We start from the raw sequence: 16,558 nt of genomic DNA, 5'->3' as shown, positions 1-16,558 counted from the left end.
GTACTTTTTTCAGAAATATTGACACTGGAGGAAAGAGGGGCGGGGTTTAAAGGTCTTTAAACCTGTCAAAGATATAGTCATTTGAAACAAAGCACAAGCTGAGATTGAAGAAAGACATCTAAGGAAATTGGCCTGGTCCTTACCAGTGGAAAAACACCAACATTAGCCTTGATCGGTTTAGGGAACTCAAGTCTTTTGTCTCAACCACCATACTACTGTGTTTAGTGGTTGAGACTGATGAATGGCTTAGATTTTGCTGCTGGGTGTATTCAATGTAAAATATATATTTTTTGCATAATTTAATATTATGATGTACTGCTGTGATAATTTTGCCACAAAAACGATCCTTTTATAAAAGAAAGCACTTCAATGAATGTGCACATGTGAAGTGAAAGGAAATGATGAACGAGTTTAAATATTTAAAGCATTTAATATAAGCTTTCTTTACAAGAAATAAAATTGGTGACTTTAATACCAAACGGAGTTGATTCAGTTATTGCCAAATATGGACTACATGAAAGATACAGCAGAGGTGAAAGACTGGTTCAATTTGTAGAATGCATGAAAACACCTATTATACACTGATTGGGCAAAAAGCACAATACCAAAAGAAGTTGTGCAACATAAACAAAAGTTGATAGACGTGTTTCTAAATCTGAAAGATGATGTCTATCCAAATTTAGACAACTGTGAAGATGCAAATCACGTTTGTCTTAAATACATGCTGTAACAGTCGTGAGCATTAGTTATCTTTGAGATTGGATGTGGTCTGTTGATGTTCATCAAGAATGCCTTTAACCCTAGGATGCCCAAGGCTTTTTTTCTAACTTGGTCACCTAAGGGGGGGGGGGGGGGGGGTCGGCATACCCACAGGTATTAAATAAGTTTACTGGCAAAAAATTACAACTTTCAAAATAGTTTATGTATTTTAACTAAGACATTGGTTTATAAATGCTGTTAATTGTTATAAATATTGGATTGAGTGAATAAAAAATGGACATATTACAATACAAAATACAGATGTGTTCATATACAATAGACTACTCTGAGTCCTCAACTTCAAGGCAAGAGATACACTTCACAATTTTTTCTGAATGTGTATTACACACATGTTTATGACACTGTCCACAATACTGTTTGGGTTTACTTAGATTGTTGTACTTCTGCTTCTTTATTTTAGGTTCTCTTACACAAACATGGCACCAACGTTTCCCTGCAGGAGGCTGACATGCTTCTGTTGTCACTTCTTTGATTTTCTTTTGTCGAATAGTGTCCATTGATTGAACAATTTGGTTAGATAACCCTCTTGCATTGGCACTTCTTTCTTCTACCTTGCGGAAGATAAAGTTTCCGTTTGTTGTGTTTCCATCCTATGTGCTACCAGACGTTTGACGACAGCTGCTGAACCCCATTCTTCTTTTGACAAATTGTGAACATTACCTGCATAGGGTTCCCTATTCAAGACGTTTTTATCAACTGCATCGGACATCATGTGTATAAGGATGCCATACTTGCCCAGTTTATCCTTCATAAATACTTCGAAGGGGCAGCACCCTCTAAACAAGCTGATCATCTTATCAATGGTGAGGTGGACCCCTGGTTTATACAGTAGTGGAAACCTATCATTCACTTTGTTGAAAACATCACGGATTGCTGTGAACTTGTCTGCTTCCCTTCTTAGCTGGCGGGTACTTTTGTCATCAAACCTTATGATTGCAATAAGTTCCTTGAAACGTACTCTTGCCATAATACCCTTGTAAACTGGCTGACCCATTAGGTCTGACCAAAGATCGTGTACACTGACAGAATTGTCCTTATTTGCCCCCATAAGTATCAGGATTCCTATAAAGGCATACAATTCTCTCTCATTAGTCAAAGTAACATTTCGCCTAACTATCTCTTCATTTGAATGTTTCACTATAACATCCATGATGTCAGGTGTAAGAAGTAACTTCAAGGCTTCTCCAGGTGAATGGCAAACACCAGCTGGAGTTACTCCTGCGTGCTGTCTTACTATATTAGCAACAGACCTCCGAGGAATTCTAGGCTGTGTGGTTATGTACCTTCTTCCAGACTTGGCCATAATAAGATCCTGATGGTCACTGCCTGAAGCTGCGCTATCTTCATCTTCTCTAACATCCACATCACTTTCCCGATCTGAACCACACTCCATAACACCATCCTCATATTCACTTTCACTCTCCGAGTCAGAATTTTCATCTAAAATTTTATTCAGAACTCTTTCTAAAGATGAGTCACGTATTCTTTTAGTCATTTCTAAGTCTGGGTGTGAACAGTAGGGAACTGCACTAACTCACTGCAAGTTTACAAGATAAATAACAGCTGACTGACATCAACAATCACTTCCTCTGAAAGTAAACAGATTGTTGTGAATATCAAGAATACCAACCAACAAGAAACTAACTTGCATTGTTGTAGAGATGAGAAATATGAAAATATGAAATCATCCTACTAACGGAAATTTTCTATTGCATGGAAGCCTAAGCGGGAGGGGGGGGGGGCGCATTGGACCCATAATAAGTTTATTTATTTTTTCTTTCAAAGCAGGAATTTTCTATAAAATATATTAACACGTTTCATAAAATAGACAACAAACAATAACTCAAAGGGAATATGTAGTATGAAAGTTACTTGGGCAAAAGCAGGGGGCATAAAAACGTGTCCAGAACCCCCTTTGCATTAACAAGAAATTCATCTGCTTCCCATGAAAGGTGTTTCCATAGCACTTCTAAGCAACATCAGTATGTGCTGGAATGTCCTGTTTGCTCAGATGGCAGGCTGGAGCCCATCATACCATCAGTGAGATCAAACCGGCCCTAGTCCAAATTGTCCCAATTTGATAGTGATTCTGTGCAAGCTTGGCAGAGTACACGTTTGGTGTTGATGTCCGAGATCAACTCTTTTCAACTGATCCCACACCTATTTGATTGGGTGCATGTCTGGAGAACAAGCAGGCTGTTACATTTTGGTGATCGTACTATTCTGAAGGAACACGTTCATGAGAACAGCATGATGAGTATGTGAGTTGTTATCTGTCAAGATGAAATTATCACAAAAATGTTGATACAATCTCACTATTGGCTGCAGAATATTGTCCAGGATTGCGAAACAATAAGACTGCCCTCAGGAACCTTGAGAGGTGGAATGACATTCTGGGGTGGCATTACATGAGAACACCATACACCTCTCAAGGTTTTTGAGGGCAGTCTTATTGTTCCGTAATACTGGGACAATATTCTGCAGCCAATAGTGAGATTGTATCAACAACATTTTTGTGATAATTTCATCTTGACAGATAACAACTCACATACTCATCATGCTGTTCTCATGAATGTGTTCCTTCAGAATAGTCCGATCCCAGAATGGAACAGCCTGCTTGTATGGTGTTCTCATGTAATGTCACCCCAGAATATCATTCCACAACCACCTTGTTGCACATGTGGAATAGTGTTACAGGCATTCGATACCACCGGACTGTCTGCTGTTATCAGGGTACAAACAGATCCAAGTTTCATCCATAAACAACAACCGACACCAACCCTGGGGCATTCCCCATTACTTCTTGCCCACCTGTAATGCAGTCCATGGTGTTGTGGTGTATGACATGGTGCTTACCGTGGTAATTGGGAATGGAGATTCACATCATGCAATTGTCTACTAACAGTTTCATGCGATACATGACACTCTGTAGTCTCTTCAAATGCTGAATTCGTTTCTGAAGCACTCAGCCCACAGTTTCGTTGACTCACATGTCACAGATATCTATCACCCTGTGCACCTGTTGAACATGGACCAGCATATGTGATGTAAATCCTCAACACTGCCTGGTAATTGAAACTGACTCAATGTCTGCACCAAATCACTTCGACTCTGGTACATACACAGAGCAACTTCCTTTGTCGACAACCCTTCTGCACTTAATGTGATGATGTGGACCCCATCACTGGTTGCAACTGTCCTTTGTAGTATGATGAACGTTCACTCTATTGTGCCACAGACGTCTCTAATGCACTCCTTCTGGCGCTTTACTTTGAACTGAAATGCTGCAATCCATTTGACTGTGGCATTCTACCCATTGGTAGCACTCATGGTAACTGTGTGTATGTTTACAAACAATATATATCTAAAAACAAAGATGATGTGACTTACCAAATGAAAGTGCTGGCAGGTCGACAGACACACAAACAAACACAAACATACACACAAAATTCAAGCTTTCGCAACAAACTGTTGCCTCATCAGGAAAGAGGGAAGGAGAGGGAAAGACGAAAGGATGTGGGTTTTAAGGGAGAGGGTAAGGAGTCATTCCAATCCCGGGAGCGGAAAGACTTACCTTAGGGGGAAAAAAGGACGGGTATACACTCACACACACACAGATATCCATCCATCAGGTGGATGGATATGTGTGTGTGTGCGCGCGAGTGTATACCCGTCCTTTTTTCCCCCTAAGGTAAGTCTTTCCGTTCCCGGGATTGGAATGACTCCTTAAAACCCACATCCTTTCGTCTTTCCCTCTCCTTCCCTCTTTCCTGATGAGGCAACAGTTTGTTGCGAAAGCTTGAATTTTGTGTGTATGTTTGTGTTTGTTTGTGTGTCTGTCGACCTGCCAGCACTTTCATTTGGTAAGTCACATCATCATTGTTTTTAGATATATATTTCCTACGTGGAATGTTTCCCTCTATTATAACCATGTTTACAAACAATGTTAGGGATGAGCTTCCGATTAGTACAGGAAGTTCCAGTAGTAACACATCTACACGACAAATTAGGATGATGCAAAACTTTTGATGATGTGGGTATACAGCATTTATCTGAAATATTTTCAAGTTCTCTGCATGGTGGAACATTACCAAAAGATTGGAATAAACACAAAGTAATCCTCGTACTTAAGACTGATACTTGATGTCACTCAACCAACTGAGCAAGCTAGACTCCGCATATGATTTAGCAAAACTGACAATAGTTTCACTCTTCATGAAACAATTAGTAGAACAAATCAATTCTATCTACCTCTCTGCCTTGCCATTAAAGATTTTAAAACAGCATTTGATTCAATCACACAGCTGTGTTTCAGGCTCTAACAAAACAAGGAGTAGAACACGATTATATTAAAATCTTATATATCATATACAAAACCTCAACAGCATTTATGACTGTTGTTGAAGAAACCAATGGATTTTTGGAAAGGGTGTAAAACAAGGTTATTTTCCAAAATTATTTTTGTAGTCCTGGAAGAAACAATGTCTAAACTGAATTGGAAAACAAAGGGAATGAAAGCAGTGGGAAAGAGCTTAAATACCTAAAATTTTGCTGCTGATGATGATCTATTTTAGGGTATCTATTTCATATACATTAAAAAAATGTGGCATTTTAAAAAGTTTGAAAAAGCTCTGGGACAATTAAGGATAAAATGAGACAAATTGTACAGACAAAATTTAATGTATATAGAAGTTTACCTTTGAATCATGCACTCAAATGACCCCAAATCATATCTTACAATTTTTCTGTTGCACTGCTACTGTACTTTTCACTTATACATGGTTTATCAAGAAGTGCCTTTTCGTTTGAATATTCTTGTGACATTTCTTTGCCTTAATGTGCTTAAAACAACAACACAGTAAGTAAACAAAGTTTGCAGAGCAAGTAGTACACGTGCCACTTCCTAGCGTATATAGACGCACAATCTGTAGTAAATTGCAAATCAAACATCTGGTAGCATGAAATACTTTAGCCAAGTGGAATCACAAAAAAACGTGACATCTGAGTGCCCCCCCCCCCCCCCCCCAAAAAAAAGCTTTCAAGACAATGGAATACTTTGCGGGAAGAATGTGACAAATGGACATCCTAATTTTTATATATATGGGAAGCTGGTCTAAAATGAATGGCCACTATAGGGACATGTGTGTGTTGGAAGGACATATCTGCAAAGGATCTATGTCTATGTGGGTCAACTTGTAAAGATGAAATATTCTGACATATTAAATTGGACTGGCAAGCTTGCAAATGATACTCTTCAGTTTTTGAGTCAAAGATGTCAGCTAAGCTCAAGAAAACAGTTTATAATCAATCTGCATTACTGTAATTACTTATGGCTGTGAGGGAGGGGCATTAAACAAGCTTGTTGTTAATAAACACATAGGAACTCAAAGAGGAATGGAAAGATCAGTGTTGGGCTACACAGAGAAAGACAGAACAAAAGTAGTGGATATCAGATACACAATAAAGGTCAGTGACATAATGAAAAGAATAAATATACAGAAACGACAGTGGGCTGGTCTTGTTGCTCAAAGAAAAGGGGGCAAATGGTCAAAACACTGCTATATTGGAGTTTATGTTACCAAAAAAGACCAAGGAGAGGACCAGTGGACAGACAGGCAGCTACATTCAGTTGGCATCGGGAAGCTCAAGATCGACAGAAATGGAAGAATCTGCTGGGATCCCATGTTGCATGCTGTCTCATACACCACACCATCAAGCAATTGGACTGGATAATGATAATGGCAATAGATCACTGAGCAGTATAATATGCAAATCCTGCTTGCATATTTAGCCCCAGCTACACATCTCATGATAAAAATGGGAATATAAATTCTTGATAATATTTTAAAGGCAGAATTAGAGTACTGGTATTGGTTGGCAAACACTGATCTAACCTCGTATAGATATTAATTTAAAATGTAGACTCTCAATTTGATCTGTGAAGACAATTTACTTAAAAATATACAAGAAAAAGTTAATTTTAGAGTTGCCAGAAAGTATCACATTAAAAAATAACAACAAACCAGCACAGAGTTCTATAGAGAGAAATTTGTTTTACTGCTACAGGATCTTATGAGCAGGAAAATATTCATGTTGGTTAAGACTTTGGGTGAAAACTAAACCTCTGTGCAGTTTCTCCTGAGTTCTGCATCCAGAAACCATATTAAACCAGCAGACACATTTAATTGAAGTTCTTGTTGTTCACAGTTGAACATCAAGAGAGGATATACTGTGACACTAGTTCAATTCTCCTTAATTATGAACTGGCATCCATCTGGCGAGCACTCTGTTAGCCTCTTTATTACAGAAATCTCTCATTTTTATTTTCATCATTAAGTATGGTAAAATGTATGTCCTGCAATTAGAAGGAGAGACTTTTAATGCAAAGTATTTATTTTTCATAATACACAGCTTTATTATACCAGATCTGTAATATTATGAGTGATTATTGTTGCTACTTCATTATCAGTTACACACGTCTAGATCCTGAAAGTACAAAGAAAATATATAAAAATATGTAATGTCTCAATACAAATCTCTTTCAGTTTTATTAAAGAAAGTCCAAAACTTCACAATTGGCAATAAATAATTACTGAAGATGAAAGGATTTTAAAGCATTGAACACACTCAGGTATAAAGAAATTAAATTTGTGAAATCATATACTTTGATTAGAAGTTACACAATAAATTATCACAAGACATAAGGCTCTTGTGTTGCATTTCTTATTCTCTCAATGAGTTAAATGTATAGTCAACAAAGAAACTTCATTATTGTCATATTGATCCAACATTAGTGTAGAATGGTACATTACTTACAATTTCAAAGAAATATGTGGCATACTGCTTGATGCACCACATAATCATTGTGGTGGTTCTTTAAATGATGCGTCCTACTGGCTTGAAGTTTTTGAAGCTGGTTTTTTATGATCATAGGGTGAACAAAGCAATGGTTGAGTACATAAATTCTTGCAATCTTTATGGGATATACAATTCACATCTTAACCATGCAAGCACTGGAAACTGCAATACAGCAAGTAGTACAGGAACTCCTTGTGACTGTAGCTGCTGTCAATAGTAGTTGGATGTGACATGGGACAAGCAGTAAAACTGCAGAAGTGCAGGTACAAACGTGGCATACTAGATGTCTGTTATTTGAGAATGATTTGGGATGTAATGCTGCTGAATGTCAGCGCAGGATCTGGTATATGAAGTGACAATACTGTAAACAAACTCGTGTGGTATGGGAAAGGCAGATCCATATCAACTACTGTCTGGATGACTTTGGAAGTGGGAGACAAAGATTGAGCAAGTTCACTTAAAGGGATTTTTGGGCTGAATCTCCAACTGACTGCGAGGTCATTAGAGATGCAGTTAACATGAGAGCCATGTCGGTACAGCATTCATTGCTGGGAGCTTTCTGACACAGTGTTGAGATTGTGTTATAATGCCTGTACACTCTTAGATTTCTACCAAACTTGGGTTTGGTACATATGCAATGTCTGATCATTTCCATAGAATTTTGCAGTGCATTTGTTACGTGTGTGTGTGTGTGTGTGTGTGTGTGTGTGTGTGTGTGTGTGTGTGTGTGTGTGTGTACTTGGAGGGGGGGCTTTGATTTTTTGAGGTATAACAGAGAAAAAGGTGTATTTGAAACCTAATGGCATTTTCCTTATATTTAAATGTTAGCTACTCAGAACAAAACTGAATGAAGCCATTTGTTGATTGAAACTTCCTGGCAGATTAAAACTGTGCCAGACTGAGACTCGAACTCGGGACCTTTGCCTTTCGCGGGCAAGTGCTCTACCATCCCCCAGGCTGTGGCTAAGCCATGTCTCCGCAATATCCTTTCTTCCAGGAGTGCTAGTTCTGCAAGGTATGCAGAAGAGCTTCTCTGAAGTTTGGAAGGTAGGAGATGAGGTACTGGCGGAATTAAAGCTGTGAGGACGGGTCATGAGTCGGGCTTGGGTAGCTCAGTTGGTAGAGCACTTGCCTGCGAAAGGCAAAGGTCCCGAGTTCGAGTCTCGGTCCAGCATACAGTTTTAATCTGCCAGGAAGTTTCATATCAGCACATACTCCACTGCAGAGTGAAAATTTCATTCTGGAAACATCTGTTTATTGTTTGCAAAGTCACAGAAGTTACTGCTTTGATTCAGTAGTTGTTTGACTGTGAGTGAAGCCAAACAATGATGCCTTTAGAGTTGCAGGAGGAGTATCTACACCAATGAAATGCTGCAACATGTGGGCCAAAAATTTACAATCTGACTAACAATTAGTGCACTGCCTGATAAATTTTTTCATGTTGGACTGACCGATATTCACACAATGGCCACAGAAAACCTCATATATTACAAACTATGTGCAAGGTGACTACCACAATTGTTTACTGATTAGCACAAAGATTAAAGAATTTCAAATGGGTGAGCATTTCTGGTGCACTATCAACAAGATGGATATTGCTTGTATTCCCACATTATCACGGATGATGAGAGACAGATATGCAGAATCAGTTTGGAGATGAAGGGCACTGTAAGATGCTGTTAACAGGTTCAAATCCCAAGCAGAGAATTTATGTCTAGAAGGGTTGAAGAGGCTGCTGCTACATTAAGAAATGTGTTGAGAAGTGAGTGGTAATTACATGTAATAGGGAAGTAAGTTTGTAAGAAGGTAAAACTGCCAATAAAAGATTTTTTTTCTAATTAATATGTATATTTTTAAAGCACAGCCATTACTTATCGAATAGGCCTCATATTTCCTATGTTGACAATTCAATTTTTCTGCACCAAACTGAGGGCCAATATTGTTATCTTTGGTCAAGTGCCGTGAGTGATGGCCTTATTGCCCAGATTCCACCCAGCACCATGAGAAGCATTAAGAGAATGTACATTACTCACAAGTGTCGCACAGGTGTCAATAAATGGAGTATGCTTAAAAGACCAACGCCAGCAATCAAACCCACACAAATTGCAAACAATATCTCACAGTCTGGATGTGCAATGCTGACAGCAAACAAGATTATGACTGCTGTCCTTCACACCTCATGTGTTTTTAATATAAGCTGGAGAACAAATTTGCCAACTTGACTGAATGATGGAATATATATCTTCTAAGAAACATTTTTTCCCCCATCAGAATGGCAAAAGATACACGATTGCTCACAGGCTATGGAATGTAGCAGCATACACAGTAAAATGAAATTTACTCTCACATAACATTTTGTCTCCATCTGCTGGTACTGCAGTGGCTTGTAATGAGTCTGGCTTTGTTCACTTGTGTAGAACACGCCATTCACTGAATCATCTGATGCACTACAGTCCAAGAAAGTGATCAGCTGTCACGGACCGCTATGAATACATCTTGTACAAGAACAACGCCCTGCTACATTATGTCAACACATATTTCATCATCATCTACCATGCTCACCATAGGCACCTGAACCTAACCCATGTATCCCAAATACAGCAACAGAACTAAAACAGTGTCAATGTGCTTTATGTGGATCAACAAAAAGAGATTCATCCACTTCAGGGCTGTTGCAGTAACCAGAAATATGGTGAATGGAGACAGATAATTATTGTGCATTCATTATAGACTAGTAATAAATATTTTAATATTTTTCATGTTTTTTTTTTAAAGTTGCAGATATTATGCTAGCACATCACACACTGAAAATACAAATATGTTTCTCTTGAAATCACAAGAACTTATGTATATAATGTAGTACAATCTATTTCTATCACACATTCTGCAAATGAATAATTTTGTTCTAGTTTAAGTAGCTATTACAAAGACACATTACCATATTTTTGTTTACATAGTGGTACAATCAGTACAGATGTTCATAAATTACACATTTACTAAAAAACACAATAATGACATTGTTCTAGCACTGAAACATATTTTGATACCTCTGTTTGAAATAGTATACTTGCATTTTTACATCACAATGTTCATTAAGCACTTTCTGGTAACCAAGATTTTTAGTTTTATGTAATTTCAAATGATGGTTGTTATATATAAACACAATGCTAATCACATTACAATAGTGTAATGAATAAGAAAGACGTTACTCACTAAATTACATTTTAGCAGTCTGGCAAAAACTGAGATTTGAGTTCCTGTCAAAGAACTTTCATACAGATGTATCTATTTAGAACACGGGAACATCAAGTGTGAGAAGTAGAGAGTGGCATGTACTTCCTCTTTAACTGTCATCATTATCAAAATGCTGATGAAAATGGTTATGATCATTTTAAGAAATTATACATTTAAGAAAAACCACTGAACTTTGCAAACAGGCCAATTATGCAACTTGAACTTGTCGTAACACTACAATGAGTTTGTTCATAGCTTCAAGCTGCCCTAAGATTAACAAATATTTTACAGGAACATCAATAAAGTTTTATTTGTCTGGAAGATTTCTCACTAACAATGCTGTTACTACTGGAATGGAAATTATGTTGTCTAGCCCAGCACTCAATTGTATAATTTTAATGTTACCAGTAGGATGTCTACTGCAAATATTACGGGACCTTTCAATAATAGAAGAAAGAGAATGGAAATGAGGCTCAACAAACAATCACGTGTGTAAAAAAAGTACTGGAGCCAATAACCTGTGTGAAATAGGTTGGCTAGTTACATGTTAACCAAAGTATTCCTACAGAAAGGCTTACTTCCATTGAAGTTCTGTGGATTTCTTCATTAAAAAAAAAAAAAATACCAATGCTTGTAGAAATTTAATAAAATAATCTGTAATATTTGTACGAATTACATCCTCTACAATTGTCTGAAAAAGTTACGATGCCATTTCAAAGTTGCTGGGAGCACATCATTGAGACCACAAACTGCTCCCATCGTCTTCTCTATTTTTTTTCTATCTAGCGCTATTATTACTCAACACAACTCTCTCTTCTTTCTTTTGAATTTCTGCATTGTGCAGAAAAATGTGTACTTGTCAGTAAATAATATGGCTGGAGGTACATCAGTCTTTTGTGTTTAACCTGCTCTGTGTTGAAAAGCAACACAGCAGTGTTGAAATAACAGTGGTAGCTGCACTGAGAAGCAACTGTAAATAGCTGCACTACTGTTATTCATAAATATCAATACAATTTACGTAGTGACAATGGAAATTCCCCAGCAATGATACCTGCAGCATGGCAGGTACAACATTTTTGGGGTCAAAAGACTAGTATCGAATAACAATATATACATAACGATCTGGCATGGGCTGGGGGAAAAAAAAAAAAAAAAAAAAAAAAAAAAAAAAAAAAAAAAAAAAAAAAAAAAAAAACCACAGAGAAAGCAGAAATTACAAAAAGAGATATCTGAGCTCACTTTGGAAGGTGAAAATGAGACACAAAAGATGATTAATTTATAAGCAGTGTGAATGTTGCTACTTCTCTCTCACACAGGAGTGATAAGAGAAAAAGAAAAGGGGGGGGGAGAGAACACTTAAGTACATCTGGAAAGAGTATTCAAGTGAGGAAATGGAGAAGCTCACTCACAGAAAACACAAGAGCAAATTTCTGAGGTGTACAATGTTTCTATGAACCTGTGCAGTCACTGTAGCTCCACGCATTTGGTTTGCTTCCTTTATGCACAACATAATACCTTTGGCACTCGTCACAGCATAAGCAGTCTCTTATTTCAACATGTTCCACTCACACAAGACCAGTCCTACACATTACCAGTGCCATCGCCCTTCCTATAGAGTGCATAAAGTTTTCGCAACACAAGTTCTAATATAAATCTTTGAGTGAAAGTAAGAATAATGATATACCACAACTATAGGGAATCTGGGTACTTATAATGCAATACATGACTTTCTGTGGATAGAGAAACTGGTTGTTTTTTGTAGCCCAAAGTAAGGCAACAAAACAGGTGAGCAATGTTTATTGTCTTTCTCTTGTGCCTTTACTGACCATAGGAGATGTGTGTATTGTATAACAGTCTTTTCTTCTTTTCCATTTGCCTCCACAACTCTATAAGAAGCATTAGTTTCAAAAGTTCAAAGATTTATACTTTTCCTTCTGTTTGTAAGCACTCTTCTGAAGATGCTGCATCATACATCTGCTTGCTCTATGTTGTGAAACAACAAATGCAGAAGTTTCTCCGATAATTACTACTTGGGGTCAGTGTTACTTATACCCATGCAAATCTCTGTAAATCTATTGTAAGCAGGACCTCACAAAATTAGTATCTACTGGTATTACTGTGACTATGGCTACAGCTACTAGTTTTAGAAAACACACACAATATCAGAGAGGAGTAAATTGTTTATAATCAGTTCCCTGTATCTTGAAGTACACACTGACTAATCATTATTTCATTATTTAAGAAATAGGACTGGTCAAACATTCTACACACAAGAAAAAGACACTGCACCATAAAGTGAAACTATATGCTAACAAATATGCCCACACGAACATTTTCTGGTATGCAAACAATTATGGCATTAAATATGCCACCATTGTCAAATACACTACAGATCTGAGTAATGCTTACAAGAAGCCATGTTATATGATTCCGAGAAGCATGGCGTCCAAACTTGAAAGTACCCTCGGCACTGCATATCACAGCTGATCACTGCTTGCTGTCACTACCGTCAGATTCAGGCTTGGCTCCTCGGGATAATTCAGCAATCAGCTTGTCTATCATCTCACCGTCTACTAGTCCGATAAATTTGTCCACCACTATTCCATTTCTGATGGCAATTACTGCTGGTACAGCCTTCACCTGGAATGATCAAGTTTACAGTGATTACAACCACCACAAAAATTGAACCATCAAACTGGTAAATTACACAGTAACTGGTGAAAATGACAAGACAGACAAAAGAATGATACACATCAAATGCAGTGCAAATGCCCTACACTGGGAAAGCGAGGGGAAAGGTGTGTCCTGTCCTTTTTGAAAGGCTAACTGTTAGCACTATGTATAAGACCAAAGAGCACCCAATAGAGTTGCAATACACACAAAGTGAGCATTCGGATGCACAGAACAAATTTTTTTCCGCGAATATACATTGACTCCTAAAGTCAGATTGCTACGGTGTGGCATACAGTTTGTCTGTTTAGTGCTCTTCAGATTTTGAATGGTACTATAAACAGATCTTGTTCAAAAGTACCATGCATTTTGTACACATCTTTCCTAGGTATCTAAAATATTTGCATTTGATTTCTAGTATTTACTTCTATTAAGCCCTTGAGTAGATCACCCAAGGGCATTTTGCCTGTTTTCAGTGTCACAGCTCATATATAACTTTTATTGCTACAGGGTAACGAAGAATTGCAAATGCAATTTTTAGGTTTGTACTGCACTTTATCATACTGCCAAGTCTTTGTTTTAATAAATTATGCTGCAACAAAACTGCAGAATAGCTTCCCTGCCAAAACTAAAGTGTCCCAGGAACACACAGAATCGTTAGCTATGACATGCATCAACTTAACAATTTACTGCACTATGAAATATTTTTCTGTTTGGGGGTTGGGGTTGTTTGGGGAAGGAGACCAGACAGCGAGGTCATCGGTCTCATCGGATTAGGGAAGGACGGGGAAGGAAGTCAGCCGTGCCCTTTGAAAGGAACCATCCCGGCATTTGCCTGGAACGATTTAGGGTAATCACGGAAAACCTAAATCAGGATGGCCAGACGCGGGATTGAACTGTCGTCCTCCCGAATGCGAGCCCAGTGTCTAACCACTGCGCCTCCTCGCTCGGTTTTTGTGTTTGTTACATTTAACTTTCCTTCCTTTTTTTGGAATCAAATTATGAACTATAACATTCCCCATGACATAGTTACTAGTATTGTGCTTTTGTATTATAACTAGCAAGGAATTTGCCTACATGTCATCACGGACTTCATCCAAATTATAGTATATGCAGGGCTCAGCCAGGAATGAAAGTTACAGGAGTAGGAGCTCCAGAGGGCAAAGTGTATAGAAGAAAATCACATGCTGGGTAAAGCATGAGCCTTTTATGTTGGTGTAGTTTTCAGGCAGCTGTCAGCGCAGTGGAAATGTTATGGAACGGAAATTCAAGGGGCATTGGGACTGAGTTGTTATGTGGAAACTTTTTTTTACTTTCAATTTTTGCATTACTTACACTGCAAATGAACCAAAATAAGTACTTATCAACATTTTCATTACAGGCTATGAAAAGGAAAGGTAAAGGAAAATGTGAAACTGCAAATAGATTTCTCAGAAGTGATTGTAATGCGTACACGGAAACTTCGTACTTAAAATTAGATACTTTTTTATTTTACAGGCAATGATTCACATACGTTTGAGTGATATTCATCACAAAACAGGAGAAGAAGTAATTTTATCAGCATCTTACACTCGTTACTAAAATTGCCTTTCCACACCAACAAGGTTGTTTGAAAGTTTTTATCAAAAAAACAAACTGGTTTGCTTTCGTAAAAGGTTCTCTCTCATCACACAGTTTGGCAGCAAACCACACACAATACATCATTTCAGCAAATACTGGTGAGGATAGCTGTTGATGTACAATGGAATGTATTTTGGTGCAATCTTGTCCGAGGCCAAACAAAACTAATGGAATACAAAGTCCTGTACAATTTAATCACAATCTCTTTATGAAATGTTATTTGCAGAGTCCTCATGGATGCTGTAACTATACCCCAGGACACGTTACGAAGGGTGATAGTACTGGTGATTTCGAGAAAAAAAAAGAGACATCATATTCTTAACAGTTTCCAAGGAAACTAATGGAAACAATGGGGACAGGACAAATGCAGATGATAGAAAATGAAACATTGGGATCTAATGTTTAGTTTAATTGTGTGCATATCCCCAAAAAAGATGTTTCAAAAGTCCACCATAAAGTGCAATCAATGCATTTTCCAGCTCTAGTAGACAGCTACTGCGTTGCTGATCTGAGTTCGTTCATATAGTCCTTTACTTGAGCACACACGTGTAAAACACAAGGGAGAAGTTCCTCCTGTGTGTCCACTCTGTGATTATAGACTTCGCTCTAAAGCCAACCTCACAAAGAGTAATACCCAGGATACTTGACAGTGATGTACTGCATCACTGGCTGTACAGAATGTGCAGGACCCTTGTCATGCTAAAAGTGTGTATGACATTGTGTGTCCTCAAGTTTCTGGTAACATATTTTGAAGGAAATGGAGATACTGTACTTCATTAAGACAGTTATCCAAACTAGCTGGAATGACGAGTTGATCATCACTAATACTGCACCACACAATCACTGAGAAATGTCGCTGAAGATTTGTTTCCACAGTAGCGTACGTATTTTTATCTGCCCACGCAAGAGTTGTATGCATTATTGATGCTATTGCAGGTAAATGTTGACTTGCCAGTGAACAGAATATGTGGAATACAGCGTTCATTGGCAATGATCTGTTGACAGAATTCCTTTCGTTTGGCATTATCTCTTACGTGCAGATGTTGCACATTCTGCTGACGATACGGATGCGGACCGTAATCGTGTGCTGTATGCATTACTCGAGTTTGTGGGATACCGAGCTGTGCAGCAGTTCTTCTAAAGCTGGTAGTTGGGCTGTGTTATACCATTTCAAGAACGTTCTCAACTTCACTAATATCGTGTCGGATGGAATGTTCTGATACACCACATACACTGGGAAGCATACTAGAACGTTCATGAATTCTGTCAAACATCCAGCCAGATATCCTGCTATTTGGAATCGATTGCTAGGAAATCGTTGTTTGTATTCTTGAACAGCAGCTTTTGAATTCCCACTGCAACGACCACAGACAAAGATCACTGTCATCATACTCTG

At 38.0% G+C, this 16,558-nt stretch overlaps 1 protein-coding gene across 3 annotated transcripts in view; it reads right to left on the bottom strand.

Annotated features, from left to right (window-relative positions):
• Positions 1-16,558, bottom strand: part of LOC124716900 (thioredoxin, mitochondrial) — a 54,762-nt gene that overhangs the window by 15,479 nt on the left and 22,725 nt on the right. Inside the window, exons 4-5 of one of the 3 annotated variants that reach the window (XR_007005663.1) lie at positions 13,282-13,512; positions 7,201-7,266 (exon numbers count right to left, since the gene is read on the bottom strand). Coding sequence is in view for 1 of the 3 variants with exons in the window: in XM_047243459.1 (XP_047099415.1) it covers positions 13,360-13,512 (153 nt within the window). In the remaining 2 variants the exon portion in view is untranslated. Of the gene's footprint in view, positions 1-7,200; positions 7,267-12,056; positions 13,513-16,558 lie in introns of those variants that run through there. The other 2 variants (XR_007005664.1, XM_047243459.1) reach the window with 2 other exon arrangements.

This window comes from Schistocerca piceifrons, chromosome 9, assembly GCF_021461385.2.
Source record: "Schistocerca piceifrons isolate TAMUIC-IGC-003096 chromosome 9, iqSchPice1.1, whole genome shotgun sequence".
NCBI classification, from domain to species: Eukaryota; Metazoa; Arthropoda; class Insecta; order Orthoptera; family Acrididae; genus Schistocerca; species Schistocerca piceifrons.
The sequence above is the reverse complement of the archived record's forward strand: the minus strand, read 5'-3'. Positions and strand labels throughout refer to the sequence as shown.